This window comes from Scardinius erythrophthalmus (assembly GCF_964197995.2).
Source record: "Scardinius erythrophthalmus genome assembly, chromosome: 20".
Taxonomy (NCBI): domain Eukaryota; kingdom Metazoa; phylum Chordata; class Actinopteri; order Cypriniformes; family Leuciscidae; genus Scardinius; species Scardinius erythrophthalmus.
Window position 1 is genome coordinate 13,760,006 of NC_138240.1, and position 17,118 is coordinate 13,777,123.

At 37.8% G+C, this 17,118-nt stretch overlaps 1 protein-coding gene across 2 annotated transcripts in view; it reads left to right on the forward strand.

The window, feature by feature from the left end:
* The window catches only part of cpne5a (copine Va), a gene marked incomplete at its 5' end in the record, with an annotated part of 79,588 nt that extends 63,648 nt beyond the window's left edge, over window positions 1-15,940 (forward strand). For both annotated transcript variants that reach the window (XM_081349880.1, XM_081349881.1), the window contains 4 exons: window positions 16-118; window positions 14,170-14,227; window positions 14,764-14,837; window positions 15,315-15,940. In XM_081349880.1, the coding sequence (XP_081206006.1) occupies window positions 16-118; window positions 14,170-14,227; window positions 14,764-14,837; window positions 15,315-15,503 (424 nt within the window). In that variant the 3' untranslated portion in view covers window positions 15,504-15,940. The remainder of the gene's footprint in view (window positions 1-15; window positions 119-14,169; window positions 14,228-14,763; window positions 14,838-15,314) is intronic.
* Between the last annotated feature and the right edge of the window lie 1,178 nt (window positions 15,941-17,118).

The following is a 17,118-nucleotide window of genomic DNA, read 5'->3' on the forward strand; positions in this document are numbered from 1 at the left end:
TGTGTGTGTACACAGGTATGGCGCAGCGGTTCAAGATGGCTCGCAGTACTTCGTGCTTCTCATCATCACAGATGGTGTGATATCAGATATGGCTCAGACTAAAGAGGCCATCGTCAACGTAAGTCATCTTTGACCTCACTCTCTCTCTTTCTGTCTTCAAACGTTTTTTATATCACCACACTGGTAAAAAAAAAAAAAAAACTGCATCACAAGAGCCCTAAAAGAAGAGTTAAGGTGTGTTTTGGGTCTTCCGGAGGTCCTCTTCACATCTAATGGGATTCGTCTGTCACCGTTGCTATAGTTACCCAGCAGACTGGATTTAAAGGGAATTTGCGACTGTTTAGTCACATTATTAGAACAGCCACACCTTCCTTTTAAGATCTTGCCTGCTGCTCTGTCTCTTCACCCTCTTCCCTTGATGCTTTGGATCTCAGTCTTCAGTCACACGGTAACATTTCTGCACTGAGTGATTTGGGTTCACACCAAATGACCGAACAATGCATGTGCGTTATTCATTTCTATACCTCAAGTGATTTTTTATTGAAGTCTGCTGTGAGAATTCCACTTTTATGCTCTTTTATGTTATTCTTTTTTGAAATGATTAGATTAAAATGAGCACTTTGAAGTATTTCTCATACGCACTCTCTCGCTCTGTGATTCTCTGCACTTACAGCAGTTTGGCCTCTTATTCTGAGAGTAGCTGAAGTGAAATGTAGGGAAATTCAGTAAACTGAGTGGCCACTTTCTGTCACTAATTTAGATTTTTGAACAAGAATAGACAAATATACACACTGGAATCATTTTCATAATCAGTATTTGTCTTGGTTTTTCAAGTAAAAATATCTAAACATCCTTTAAATAAATAAATAATTTACTCGAGAAGCAAAGTTAAAATATCTTTAAATCTTTTTTTTCTCATCTCCATTAGATTAGATCTCTTATATCTATTTTCTGAGAGAAACTAAAACGATGTAGGTTAATGTCCATGTACTAAATGGTTGCTTTGGAGTTTAAAAAACAAAAACAAGAATAAACAATTTTAGACACACGTGCACCTCTTCTAAACTGTAAAAATAATTGTCAATTAGTATTTTAGTAGTCTTTTTTTCCCCTGTAGATATGTTTCCCTGTAGATCCCAATTAGCATAGATTTTTTTAAGTTTAACTTAATTAAACTGTTAAATTTATGCTTGAAAAAAAATGTCAATTGAAATAATGAACAAATCGAAAAATAAACTTAAAGAGACAGTACATGATCTATGTGTAAGAATTTTGTTTTATATATTTAATAAATCTGTTAAATGACTCCAAAGAAGTTTTATCCTCTCTGATACCAGCAGGTGTGAGCGTGTTCAAGCAACCACTGAAAATCTAAGAATACACTGAAGCAAGGCAAGAGGGAATGTGGCTAAGCAGACAAGAAAACACTGTAATTCACAGAGTTTATTATAGGCTAGCTGTAAATGTGTCACCTCACATAATTCACAGTAATCTGCACTTATTTCAAGGCTGAGAGAGTTATTTGGTAAAAAAAAACAAAAAACAAAAAAAAAGTAAAGAAAACTGGGAGAAACAAGAAGGAGGGGGAAAGTAAACAAGTGAATGAGAAAGATTGTGAGAGAGGCGCTTGAAGGAAAGACCTACAGGAAACAGAGCAGTGAATACATGAAGTGTGTGTGTGAAATGTGTTTGTTTGAACTCATCTTCCCAGCTCTATTTCTTTCAACTCATGACTGCCTCTGTCCCCCGTGAGCATTTCCGGGAATGCTGACCTACTTCCAACCCCATAAATATGTTTTTATAATCCTTGCCCATTGGCACCAAGCACTCAGTGTGCTGTCTGCACAATGCATACAGACAGGGATGGACTGGTAGACAAAAAACAGCCTGGGACCAATACCATCCCCATCACAATATCACAAGTGGATAAAATAATTATTGCCTGCATTTTTTTATTTTTGTTTGTTGGTTGTTTGTATGTATATTTTGTATGTATGCATGTATGTATGTATGTATGTATGTACAATATATACACTCACCGGCCACTTTATTAGGTACACCTTGCTCGTGCTGGGTTGGACCCTATTTTGCCTTCAGATCTGCCTTAATTCTTCGTGGCATAGATTCAATAAGGTGCTGAACACATTGGGTTATATTGACATGATAGCATCACGCAGTTGCTGCAGATGCTGCACATTCCAGCACATCCCAAAGGTGCTCAATAGCATGGAGATCTGGTGACTGTGGAGGCTATTTGTGTATAGTGAACTCTTTGTCATGTTCAAGAAACCAGTCTGAGATGATTTGAGGTTTGTAACATGACGTGTTATCCTAATGGAAGTAGCCGTCAGAAGATGGGTGCACTGTGGTCATAAAGGGATGGACATTGTCAGCAACAATACTCAGGCTGGCTGTGGCATTTAAACCATGCTCAATTGGTATCAAGGGACCCAAAGTGTATAAGAAAATATCCTCCACAGCATTACACCACCACCAGCAGCCTGAACCGTTGATACAAGGCAGGATTGATCCATGCTTTCATGTTGTTTATTTCAAATTCTAACCCTACCATCTGAATGTCACAGCAGAAATCGAGACTCATCAGACTAGGCAACATTTTTCCAATCTTCTGTTGTCCAATTTTAGTGAGCCCATGTGAATTGTAGGCTCAGTTTCCTGTTCTTAGCTGACAGAAGTGGCACGCGCTGTGCTCTTCTACTGCTGTAGCTCATCAAGCTTCAAGATTTGACGTGTTGTGCATTCAGAGATGCTCTTCTGCAGACCTTGGTTGTAACTTTTGACTTTCTATCAGCTGTTGTGGCAAAAATATTCATTAAACAATCATCACCTGCGTAAGAGACATTTCTGAGTCAAATTGTCTTTGAAAAGTATTTATTCTTGCAAGAAGGCCCAGTTGCCACACAGAAGTCACCAGGACAGTCTGTGAAACAAGTGCGACCAGGGAGGGAGGGCAGAGGAGCCTTTATACTGATTTCAAGGTCTCTTGCTTACAGGCCCTTATCTAAACAAGGGAAGGTTTCTCTGCTAGTCATCTAATTCTGCTGAGTTTATTCTTACAAACTCACAAGTTCTAAATTGGCCGGCCTCTGACCCTAGGGGTCAGAGCCCCTTTTCAACCTGCCTCCTCCTGATGTCTCACCTGTTTCCCAGTGTTTAAAAACACACACACACATTAGTCATATGTTGGCAGACTACGTACAGTCAAGCAAAGATCATTTCAATGTCTTAATGAAAATAATGAAAATCAACACTGTAAATCAATGAAAATCTAAATTTTCCATTACAATTCCCCCTTTTTATCATTCATTGATAACGGATCAATCAAGACAAACCAAACCATAATAATACTTATACTGTTCATCTCTGATTTTCATATGACTGATCACTCTTCTTTAAACTTGTAGGAAAAGAAAGGATTAAAAATGAAATAAGCTTAGGCTGTTTTTGTAAGGATAGGCCCTTAATTTTATAGCAAGCAAATAAAGGTTTATATAAGGCCGGGCTAGGTGAACAAGCACTGTTATTGCACCCCCAAAAACTATAGTCTGGACCCTCGGTCACCTTGATATAAACAAGAAATAGTGTAGTTATATTTAGTAGGAAAACAAAGAAAAAGGAAAAAGTAGATACAAAAATATCCCTCAATTCAAACCCTGTCCTTGTATGCCACCTCGTAACACGGATGGCTACTGTTTTTAACCCTCTTTATACATTATCATCGTCCTTAGAAAGAAAGAATTTAGAAAGTAAGAAAATCCGAAAAATGAAAAACACCCTCCAAATTTACCACGTTACTGTAGCTTCCACTACTTCCACTTTTCCTGAAAACATTTGCACCAATCAAATCATTAGATCTATATCAATACTAAGCACTAGTTTGATTTAATCAAATAAAATCATCAACATCATCACAAAACAAATTATTCAGCTAAACTTAAACCATTAGTTGGTCCACATCCTCCGTGTCCTCCTCACTGTCAGCAGGTCGTGTTCGTTTACCCCATGGACATTCCGTCTTCACCAATATGACACTTTGCGTGCCGTAGAGAGGATTTTCCATCGCTGGCAAGGGAGGGTACGTTACTAGCACGTCCTTGACCCCTCACTGTCCTTCGCGTCGGCGCGTGGGGTTGCTGAGGTTGGTTGGTGTAGTCTAAGGTCAGAGGCGTGGACCCAGATGTCACCCTCTCCAACCATTTTCTGATCATTACAAGATTTTTCCTTATCCCGACCGCACCTCTACTGGAATTAACCATTTCCTGCCCGCTGTCACCTGTGAATGCAGACCCTAGCTATTTTGTTATTGACCGCTTGTCTGGCCGGTCGTCCCTTTTGGTGTGACCTGTTGAATCAACAGCCTGAAACATATTGTCACCAGATAATTTTGCTCACTGAATGGCACTGAAAAACCTGAAAGGAAAAAACTCTCAACCCGCTTTGCTCATGTTAATAAAACAATATTTATACATTTGGAACAGAATCAGTTCTGTTCGACACAATCCATCCTGACATCCTGCAAAAGGAAAGTTTTAAGTTATGCGCTGCGCAAGGTGTGGCCTTTCTGCCACAATAATAACTCAAGCCAGGATAGTCAGCCAAATTCATCCATAGCCATTATTTTACTGGCACACTTTGACCTACATCAAAAGTCTGCATGCTCTGTAAAGAAAAACAACCGTCGAGGTTATTGTCAGATAGTAAAGTACACAGTTTCTTTTGTCTGCTGTGCTGACGCGTCCTTCGCTGCCGAATCTGCACACTTACAGACAGCAATTTTGTTAGGGAGAAAAAACTACTTCTTACATGGCTTTTACCCAGTTAAACGCAGTGTCCTCCCAACATTTATCGTCCTGCTGCAATTCCATTCATCAAATTTGAACCCCTTGGTATGGCAATTGTTACCATCCCTTTTGATGCATGATACATGACTCATGCAGCAATTTAACAATGGTGTTTGGGTAAACAAAGTTTTCAACACTAACCCAAATGTTGTCCTTCAGCCAAATTTCCCCCCAGACATCTTTCTCTGCCTCTGAAACAAAACATTACGTAGGCCACAATCTCATCTTCTTATCTAATAATTTGAAGGGCAACGGTCCTGAGTCTCACTGCTTTTCAGGCCTGTTGTTTGGTCTCTTAAGTCAGTCATCTACAAACATTTTCCAATGTCAAAGTAATCAATTGTTTCTATCAGGTCAGGTCGTCGTGTACAGACTTGGTCAGTATCAGTCAAACAACATTCTCCTCATTTGTTCACAATAATCATAAATGTGAGGGGCTCTCTGGATAATTTGATATTGACTTAGCCAATGTGTCACTTTTTTTTTTTTTTCCCATCAAATCTTCATTCATTTTCAATCATTTTCGTTTATATCAACCCATGATGGACGACGATCTACAACTTCACAATTCCCATTTACATAAATACTCAACCTGATCTAGAAAGTAATTCAAATCAACACCATAAATGACTAAAGTAATTACTACCTGACAGAGGTTGATGACCAATCAACTTAAAACAGAATAGCTCCCCTAAACTAACACATACCAAACATGAATCAACACACACATACCTGACTATGAACCGCTCATATTCTCATATTCATATCTTTGATTTTAACTCTAAGCATATTTAAATTTTAAATAAGATTTTAAACTTCTCATTTTCCTGTAGCTTTTATCTAATTTTACATAGTCTCTTAACCAGTTTCAAAAGCCTGTCTGTTCATTATTCTTTTTCTCTTAGAAAAGTCAGCTGGGTTGTTTTGGTTCGTTATCATTATTTTGCTTCAGCTCGCTTTAGCAGGCCCATAACAGAAAGACTGACAGAATACCATCCGTTCCTTCACTCAATCAGTCTCTCTCACTATAAAACAAATAATCTTTTCAACAGCCTCCTAAGACTGTAATTTAGACAAAACATAATAATAAATTCATTACAATAACCTTTGACCGTTAACCTTTATCCAGACTTTTCTTGAATCTACAAAAGCTGTCTTCACCTTTTGCCACCACCACGTCTAATGACCTTCAGGATTTAAAACCTACAAAACATATCTTACATATCTTAAAGACATATTATTTCAATATCAACTTCTATAATATTTTCCTTGCCCATAAGGCAACCAGCATCATGTTCCTGACATAAATTAAGTTTTGTTACTGTCTCCACAACAAATAATGACAATCACCTCACGGTCTCAGCTGGCTCTTGAAAGCCCATTCCCATCAGCTCTTTATCTATAATCTTCATCAGGGTGTTGTCCCCTGGCATGGTTGCAAACACTTGTCATAATGAAAAACAAGCCATACAATGAATGCGGTTTCTTGCAAGTGGTATATAGAGGAACTCACATTTTCTGGGGCAGACTGCCGTAACTCCTCACAGCTCATCTCCCCTCTCAATGTTCTGCTGATGCTGCTGGCCTCACAGTCATCCGCTCAACTCTAATACCTTTCTCACATAAAAACACCTCCCTTCAGGAGATGCCCAGTGTCAGCGTGACCCCCTGCCTTAGGTTGACCTCTGGCCAAAGGTTCTTACCCGTCCTTGAGTAGCCACTTCGTGCACACTGGTAACCGCTCTTTCCCACCACGAAATCAGTTTTCCCCAACAGACTCAGTTGTTTTCTGGAGCTTAGGAAAGGCACATTCAAGAGTCACCGGAGCACTCTGGACTGCCTAATAGTGTTAACACAGGGAGACAGGTTAATAACAACAGTATTTAATCACCTAAATCTTTTAAACATCTTCAAATCAGCAAAATCGCAACTGAATCAACCGTCCATTCAGTGTACTGTTACATCTGTAGCCGGAGCCATCAGCCCTGTTTCATGGTGGAGGCTAAAATCAGACAAAGAAGTTACTGGTTCTAAACTAGTCAAACATGTCACTTCTATCGTTTAAGACTTCTTTAAAGTCATTTAATTTTACTTTTAAAGCATTTACCCTCTAAATGTATAAAATATTAACTGCCTGTAGCATGATTTCCTTTTAACATCTCTATGTCTATGGTTTCCAACTGAAACACTGTGCTTTACTATTAGCTTATTATCACTTATGACACAGGCTCAGATAACAACTTTTAGCTGACATTGAATGAGAGAGACTCTGAGGCATTCAGGACTGGTACACTCTACTCTCATAAACTTCTAAAATCAAACTTTATCTAACATCTTTTAACTCTAGCCCAGCTTAAAGCATCTTTGCCAGAAATGACATGCGTTTTCAAATAAACATAATTTTTATATTTGTCTTTTGCCCACATCAGGGAATTTAGACATTACAAATTTCACTCAGATTGTGTCTCTGGCTGTTTCAGCCACAGCACACACCAGATTCACATAAGCAAACTGTTTCAGCCAATCACAAGCTTATCTTCTGAAAACAAAACATCAGCTCCTAGTTCTTTCTTGGTCAACACCATTTCTCCACATTCAAAACACTAACAAGCTGTTTGTTTAATCAGATGCCTTTCTACACATTTTACATTTAGCAACTGTTAATCCCGTAACACTGCCTCTGCTTATTTTATCTTAAAGAAAGAATAATAATTATTCTAGTTCTTAATAACGTTTCGCATTTCATCTCAATTTTAGTTGTCAGGTTCTCAATTACCATAATTTAATACCTGACTTCAGTGTTTTCTCTTGGAGTTTATCAATCTTCTTTTAGGATTCACACTAACTTTTGAGGCTGCCCTCTCAGCTTGTGATACATTTTATTACAAGTTGTGATAGAACTCATTAGATTTGTCTCTCTATATCATCTAAAACCTTATCAAAGCGTTTCATTCAAAACACAATCATCCTTTTAGTTACCGGTACTTTGATATCGTCATTTAAACACTGATCTACTTTCAAAAAAAACCCACATTAATACACGTCGCTTTCACGTTATCACTTTCTTTGTCCATTTACAATTATGGGCTAAATGGCCCCACTGACCACAATTAAAACACTCTCTTTACTTATAGTTTGATCAATGAGCTCGCAAACAGCTCCAACTTACTGCACACCCCTGAAGCAGTGTGTCCCAATCAGGAATGTAAACAGAGCCACTGATAAGCAGTTCTCTGTATTCTTTTACAGTCCACCAGTGTGGATTCAATCACAATAGCCAAATCATAATCTTCATCATTATTATTGGCAGCACATTAATTTCATAAGTTGCAACGAAAATCACTCAACATATTCTAAGGGGTTTTCACTAAACATTTTCTTTCTAAACTTCACATTTCTTTGAAGTCAAAGCTTCAGAGCACAGCTGCTTACAGCGTTTGCTCTCTTCTGTCTCACTGTTTGTTTCAGGACTCTTCATAAAGTATAAAATTTGTACTAAATGCTATCAATTTCATTAGCACTGGGTTGAAACCGTATTCCTCTATCAAATGGTTAGGCTTCAGATTAAATTTAATGTTATCATTATTTTCTCAGTCCCACTTATCTCTGCTGTTTCACTCTTACTTTTTCCCTCATTCCCACATTTACTTCACGCACACACTTTCAGGTGCCGTGGGCACAGACTTTTCACATACTTCACTCTGCTTTTCATTCACACTCATTTTTTGCTTTTCATTCAAACCAACATTCAACTGTTGCTTCACAGTTTTTTACACGCATGTTTTGCACTGGCACAACTTTCCTATGTCTAACATGCCCTTTTCCCCATAGTTTTCTTCATTGCACAGTACACCGGTGTGCAATATTTACTATTGGATGTTCCCATAATGGCTGTCTTTTCCTCTTTCACTATTGCTCGTGGCTTTTAATCTTTTATTAGCGCGCACTAGACTGACTATTCACCCAAGCTCAGAAGGGTTGAAATTAATTCTGCTTACTCTCAATGTCTCTCTCTGGACTGTTCCAGTGATTAATTATTTCAGCTCTTGAATCAATTTCCTATTAACGAGTACTTGGCTTCTGGTTCGGACAATATCTTTGATCTTTCGTCTCAATTTCCGTTCCCTTATGAAGCCACCCTTCCCCGTATCAACGAGTACTCAGCTTCGGTCCGGACAATTTCTTGACCCCTGAGGTCTCAATTTCCGTGCCCTTTTTAAAAGCCGCTCTTCCCCGTACCACAGCTCTAGTTTCAGTTCCCAAATACAGCCATCATGGTTCACCCATACATTTTCTTAAAATCCCCAAAAGAAAATATTTACTGTCTCTTACCAGAGATGCTTCTGTTGCCACCGGGTTCTTTCTGATTCCAGTGGAATTCCTCCTGGCCCTGATAGCAGTTGGCTCTTCTCTCTCAATTCTGCGAGGTAAGACTAAAGCCTGTGCTTCAGGATGATCAATCGTCAATCCGCTTTACTCAGGGCCAGAAGAAACTGCCATGGAATCCCAACTTCTGACACCAATTGTTGTGGCAAAAATATTCATTAAACAATCATCACCTGCGTAAGAGACATTTCTGAGTCAAATTGTCTTTGAAAAGTATTTATTCTTGCAAGAAGGCCCAGTTGCCACACAGAAGTCACCAGGACAGTCTGTGAAACAAGTGCGACCAGGGAGGGAGGGCAGAGGAGCCTTTATACTGATTTCAAGGTCTCTTGCTTACAGGCCCTTATCTAAACAAGGGAAGGTTTCTCTGCTAGTCATCTAATTCTGCTGAGTTTATTCTTACAAACTCACAAGTTCTAAATTGGCCGGCCTCTGACCCTAGGGGTCAGAGCCCCTTTTCAACCTGCCTCCTCCTGATGTCTCACCTGTTTCCCAGTGTTTAAAAACACACACACACATTAGTCATATGTTGGCAGACTACGTACAGTCAAGCAAAGATCATTTCAATGTCTTAATGAAAATAATGAAAATCAACACTGTAAATCAATGAAAATCTAAATTTTCCATTACACAGCTCGAACCAGTCTGGCCATTCTCCTCTGACCTCTAGCATCAACAAGGCATGTTTTTACCCACATAACTGCTGCTCACTGGATATTTTCTCTGCATTCTCTGTAAACCTTAGAGATGGTTGTGCTTGAAAATCCCAGTAGATTCAAAAATACTCTGACCAGGCCCGTCTGGCACCAACAACCATGCCACCTTCAAAGTCACTTAAAGGGTTAGTTCACCCAAAAATGAAAATTCTGTCAGTAATTACTCACCCTTATGTTGTTCCAACCCTGTAAGACTTTCAAGAACTTCTCAGTTCTCACGCATGCGTCATGGCGCTCTGAAAAATGAATAGTTGAATAAAGTCGTTATTTTTGTTTTTTTTGCGCACAAAAAGTATTTTCGTCGCTTGATAAACTTAAGGTTGAGCCACTGTAGTCACTTGGACTATTTTAACGATGTCTTTACTAACTTTCTGAGCCGGCAAGTTTCAATAACATAGAAGCCTATGGAGGAGTGAGCCAGCTCTCCAATTTCATCAAAAATATCTTAATTTGTGTTCCGAAGATGAACGAAAGTCTTGAGGGTGAGTAATTACTGACATAATTTTCATTTTTGGGAACTAACCCTTTAAGTCACCTCTCTTCCCCATTCTGATGCTCAGTTTGAAATTCAGCAGATCATCTTGACCGTATCTACATGCCTAAATGCACAGAAATGCTGCCATATGATTGGCTGATTAGATATTTGCATTAACAAGTAGTTAAACAGATGTGTCTAATATAGTGGCCAGTCAGTGTTACACAAATAAACTAATTGAAAAAAATATAAATAATATATATAATAAACTGAAAAATACATATACGTATATATATATATCAATATATATATATATATATATATACACACACCACATACATAGTGTATTTCAGAAATAACGAAACATACCATGAAAATCAATATAAATAAATACATTTTAATTATTATTTAATTTTTTATTATTACCTACAACTTTATTACTATTTTTTAAAATAAATTATTTTATTCATTTATATTGATTTCCTCTATATTTATGTCTGTAATTCTGAAATATGCAATCAGCTGATTCTGTTTTAGTATTTGTTCATATTCTCACAATTTGTTGAGTCCATCTTTTGGTTTCCCACATAAAGCTTGAGGGTTACTGAAGAAATCGATCTCTGAATCGTAGTAATTGATGATCTAAATCACTCATTGGTTTGATTAGCTCTCCAGGCCCCACAGTTCAGGGTTTGTTTGTGCTCTCTGTGTGTGTATGTGTGTGTGTGTGTCTCTTTTTCATCTTGTGTGATGTGTTTTAGTGTGTGGCCCTCGGTGAAATTCCAATTCTAACTCCATTACAGCCCACAAACTTATCAGCGTGACTGAGGTTGTGTGTCCAGCCATTTTTATTCAACAAATTATTCATTCCTCTCAACAGGCTTTCACAGGCCCTCTGGGAGAGTACTTTCAAAATCCAAACCCTCAGGAGCCTTTAATATTTCTCTCATATATTTTTGATACGGTATATTAAAGGTATATCTCATTATAAGCTCTTTAGATTACATTTAATAGAAATCATGTTTTCCCCCTTGTATGTATTTCTTTTATTTTAGTCTGTTTCTGCTGGGATCATGTGTAATGCATTATCTGCAATTACTTTTCATTTCAAACTACTGGGAAATCGCTTTAGGGAGAAAGTGAGTTTTGTTTCTGTGAATATCCTGTGATTTTCTTGTTATCCGTTGTCACACTTAAGCTGCCTCTGAGTTTTCTCAATATAGACTCACTCTTTACTTCTCTGATAAATGGGATTTGACCTGTCAGTCAGGCATCATATCAGGAACTGGGAAAGCTAGCACAGGAGAGAGAATGTTGATCCAGGAGGGCCTGAATAATGCATAGCTTTTCACCTCACTGTATGATTTTTTTTTTTTTTTAAATCACGCTTTCAAAATTTTTTCAAACCATCACACAGTCAAATTCATAATGTCCTTTCAAACCTGATTGGCTCAACATGTACAGATAAAAAAAAAATCTATTGTTATCTCTATCACAAGCTGTGTGCTAAATGCATAAAAATGTTTACAACTTTATTGTCGTTAAGCTAAAGCTTGTTATATGATATCGACCCTGTAAGGGTGAATCATACAAAAACAAGTCCTGTTCAACTTTGGCCCAAAACAGAAAAAAATAAAGAAGAAATTGTATTTTACATAAAGCAAATTAAATGAGTTTTTATTTTGTGATTCTCATTAAAAATAGTCTTTAATACCTCTAAACTGAACAATCTGGAGATAACCTATATGCGAGGAAGTCCGCCGTAGAACCCATGTGCAGTTTATTTATCCGAACATGAACAAAATACAAAATAAACAGACTTGACTTGGCTTGAACTAAACTTAAACTTGAACATGAAACAAAACTCACCCACAGAGGTTACAGTGAACAAAGCTAGACAGGAACAATGGAAACATGATGCATAGTATTTTGCATAGTATCCATCCTAAATAGTATTCGAAATTAGAATCAGTGTGTCCCAAATCGTAGTCCTATGTTGAAATGAGTATTCCATAGATACACGGATGGTATACTTTTTCCGGTTAGAATCCGAACTGCAGTTCTATGTTGTCCACATTATATTTCATCTGCAACAGCATTGTGAACATTAACTTTTAAATGCATTATTATGCAAATTGAAAACACATGAGGAGAGTTCTCCACATGAAAGACTAACGACTGGCGTATCAACATACTACTATATTTCTCTCCGAAACGATTTGAAATTTCATTTAATTTAATTTGGAGGATTTTAATTGTGACAACAAAATTTTTGACAAGGCAGTTTAAACCGTGACAGGATGAGCGACAGAGCTCTATGGCCCCGTTCACACCGCAAGTCTTAATGCTCAATTCTGATTTTTTGCTCAGATCCGATTTTTTGATTGGCTGTTCACATTACCTTTTAAAATGTGACCTATATCTGATTGCAGTGTGAACTGTTTGAGGTTTCAAACTAACCCGCATGCGCAAAAGAACAATTACAATGACATCAGACGCAGCACGCGGTTGCATTAAAGTTCGGGAGGTTATGGAGGAAGTAAGCATATTCGCATTTATTTCAAAATGTTTGTGTAATGGAAGCCGTGAAATTAATGAGCAGGTGCTGAGGAGGAGAAGAACGAGGAGAAAGAGAGCAAAATTGGCTATTTTTGCCTTTTGCGGGTTTATGGCTGCAAATTCACTACAGAGGTCTGTGTGGATGGGTAGTTTGACACTGCAACCACGTTCTCCTGTGTCCCCGTTCTTCCATTTCGTGTGCAATTTTTTCAAAAACGGAGCGGTTACGGTAGGATCCTTCTAGTTTAGCTTGAATTGAAGTATCTCCCCATATACTAATTAGGTCTAACACCTCACTCTCCCTCCATTGACTCACTCCATCACTGTTCTCCATATCTAGTCAAGTTTTTAATGTTAGGCTACTGTCTGTGTCTGTTGTGTCTAGGGCTCCGTCGCATAATTGTGTCAAATGTCGACGTAGATTGACGTAAAAGTCGCATCAAATCCGCCGTGGTTGTTCACACTGCGGCCGCATTGAAAAAAATCAGATCTGGGTCTGATTCAGGACCACATATGTATGTGGTCCAAATCTGATTTGAAAAAATCAGATCTGGGCTAGATTTGAGTGTTCACACTACCTCTGAAGAAGTCTGACCTGGTCACTTGCCCCAAAAAAATCAGATTTGGGCCACTTTTGCCTGCAGTGTGAACGGGGCCTATGTTAAAGATGCAGTTATGACAAAGTAGTATGTCCAGAAGCTTGCATACTATTCTGCTACACAATAAAAAGTGTACTTTTTCTACACAAAAAACAGTACACAATTTTAGGGCATAGTATAAGTAGGCGAATTGGGACGCAGCAAGAGACTAATTACTAACAAGGAACACCTGTGAATAATCAAACAATGAACCATTGAAAATATAGAACACATGACTAGACCAACCAATGAGAACACATGGGGATCACATGGTAGGATAAGCAAGGGAAGCTCATGAAAAACAGAAAACATGACTTAAGACAAAGTTACAAAATTAAAGACATGAAAATATAAACATGAAACAAAGCCCAAAACAACATGACACTGTAGAACATTCACTTTAATACCAACAATACTGGACAAAGAAACTGAGGAAACACCGGGCTTAAATTGATAGGGGATGATTAAGGTGATTAAGGCATGTAAAATGTATCATGAGGAAGAATGAATCTTCTCTGTGTTGTTCTTCTCAGGCGGCAAAACTACCTATGTCCATCATTATTGTTGGAGTCGGCCAGGCTGAGTTTGATGGTAAGAAATCTAATCCAACCCTTTTGTAAAGATTCAGTCTTTATCGCATTTAATTTTATCTTTATTATCTTATTTGGTTTTATCTTTATATCTTTATTTTCTGTTTATTTTCATTGTATTTTGTATGTTCTGCAAAACCTTTTTTTGCTTGCTTGTTTGTATTGTACTCAGCATTTTCTGCTCATAACTATCAACTCCACTAAATGAAAGCTAACATTAGCATTCCCACATGGAGGTTTAAAGCTTGAAGGCATGAATGCGCCTTCGCAGTTTGCACTCACATAAAGTAGTTTCTGGATGAAAAGTCACCTAATTTGGAAGGTTTAGGGTTTCGGACTGATAAGCAGATGTCAACTCGTAGATCTCACAGCTGTTCAATATAATTAGCCTATCCCACCATCTGCTATTAGTATTTGTGTTTAGCCTTTCATAATGTTCCAGCAAAGAGGTAAATGTTGGTGTCATGCTGGGGGGAAAGGCTCAAGATTGAGTTTTACTGGCTTGAGGGCAGATAACATGATGATCTCGCTTTTTAGCCATGGTAGAACTGGATGGCGACGATGTAAGAATATCCTCCAGAGGAAAGCTGGCGGAGAGGGATATTGTACAGGTACATATCTTTATGTATTTGTATATTTATGAATTTATGTTTGTATATAAATTTATATTTGTGTTTACTCTTTACACACACACACACATACACACTATTTATGGCGACTAGTGGTTGTCTATGAGTGAGACATTTGAAACATTAATTCAGGAACTGAGCCACTAAATCATTCACTTCACTTATTTGTTCAAAAACATTGATTCAATCAGGACGAGGATCACTACTGGATGGTATGTGGTGTATATATTGCCTAACCAGTGTCAAAATAATGCAATAACTATTTGAGGAAGTTTCTTAAGGAATAACTTTTGGTGACCTTCATTTACAGGCATCTCAGATTTAACACTGCGACACCACACGTGAAAAAAAAATAACTGTGCGCAACCAATAAACATTTTTTGTAAAACAGCCAGGTTTTTGTTACATTGTTTACATACCTATAACTAACTACTTTTTAACCTTGTCTCTTGCCTGCAGTTCGTACCATTCAGAGACTATATGGACCGGACGGGAAACCATGTCTTGAGTATGGCCCGACTTGCCAAGGATGTCCTGGCTGAGATTCCAGAGCAGTTAATCTTATATATGAAGTCAAGGGGCATCAAGCCCAACCAGCCGCCACCAGACTACAGCCCACCTGGACTCAGCCCAACCCCCACCATATGAGTTTACCCAGCATGCTGAAAGAAAACAGCCATGCTTGTTACATCACCTCCAATTTGGATCTAATTCAAAGCCAATACGACTGAATCAGTATAAGGTGTCTAGAAGAGCGGATGGCTTTAATTCTCCATTTTTGGATCCCATACACTGGAGAAATTGAAAACTAAATCTGTGTTCTGGCCTTTGAACAGAAAAGGATGGTTCTGACTGGTCTGTGAGTTTGTTTCCCCCATAATTTCTTCACGAATTAGTCGATGCTATGAACAGATTAATAGTTTGGATCCGACTGTGCTGGATATATGGAGAATATCTGCGCAAGCAATACAATTGTCTTCTTATTTAACATCTATAAATCTACAAACACGCTTGTGCGTCAGCACGTGAGGACTGTGTTATATTAGGAAAATCTTCCTATATAATTTATATCCACCAGAGGAGGTAAACAAGAAAAATAGTGAAATTATAAGTGATTGTTTGAAATATTATACCCTTTATGGGTAATCTATGTAGTGGAATTGATTGATTTATTTGTAGAATTTGTAGATAGTTTGTGTAATTGTGGTTTTATTTTTCCACAGGCAAAGTCTTTTTAGTACAAAGTAATATTTCCCATGGCAGTTTCCCATTTATAGCTTTTTAGAGCTATATGATAAACAAGATTTTCTATTCTAAAGCATGAAATCCAGGTAAAAACAATTGTACATTGCATTAAGACACTGTAATAAATGTATTTACATACTTTCAAGTCAGTTAGGAAAAATCCAGTGTAAAAGAAAGCACAAATATTTTCTTAATGCTGTAAAATTTGTAAATGTGAGAAGTCAGAGATGTACTCACCCTGTACACGGATCAATTTCAGGCAAATGATCAGCTCTCGAGAACGCCAGATTTCCTTTCCTTTTTAATTTGCCACTCCAATTCCTTATTGCTCTGGAGCCAGTATATCTTGATATTGTACAGCAGCTCTTCAGACGCACACGACCCATCAGGGGGAAACATGTGAGATGCCTCGCCGCTCGCTGCTAGAGATGATTGGAGATGAGGCAACATCTGCTGTGTTTCTGTCTGCCCGCATCCAGCCACGCTAAACCTTTGCCCTTTCATTTCTGGGATTCACCCTGGAGTTTTCACAAGATAAAAAAAAACACTTTGCATGCAGCTAAAGTTGCTTTTCTCGCAGTGCAAACATAAAGCCATTTTGTTTACATGTTCTAGCCTGGGATGATTTATAGCATTGGCATAGTAATTTAGAACACAGTTAAATTGATAAACTTGCCTTACAAACAGTAAGTTTACATTAATGGTTGATAGCAAGCATAACTTAGAAACAGTATTTTATATATTTTTACAAAGGAAGCTCATGTTGATTTTCTTTTCAGAAAATGTTAACTATAAGATTTACTCTTAGCATTAGAAACACTAAAAAACGTACATAGTATACAGTTTATTTTGTCAGAGGTCCATTTTAAAACTTAAAAATTATCAGAGAAATGTGTATGTATCAGTGAATACAAACTGTTTTTCTTTTTTGGACAGCAGGGCTGTTTATACTTACTCTTACTCACGGTTTTGATACATTTTCTTCTTGTCCAGTAAATCTTGACATCTCTTTTCTTGT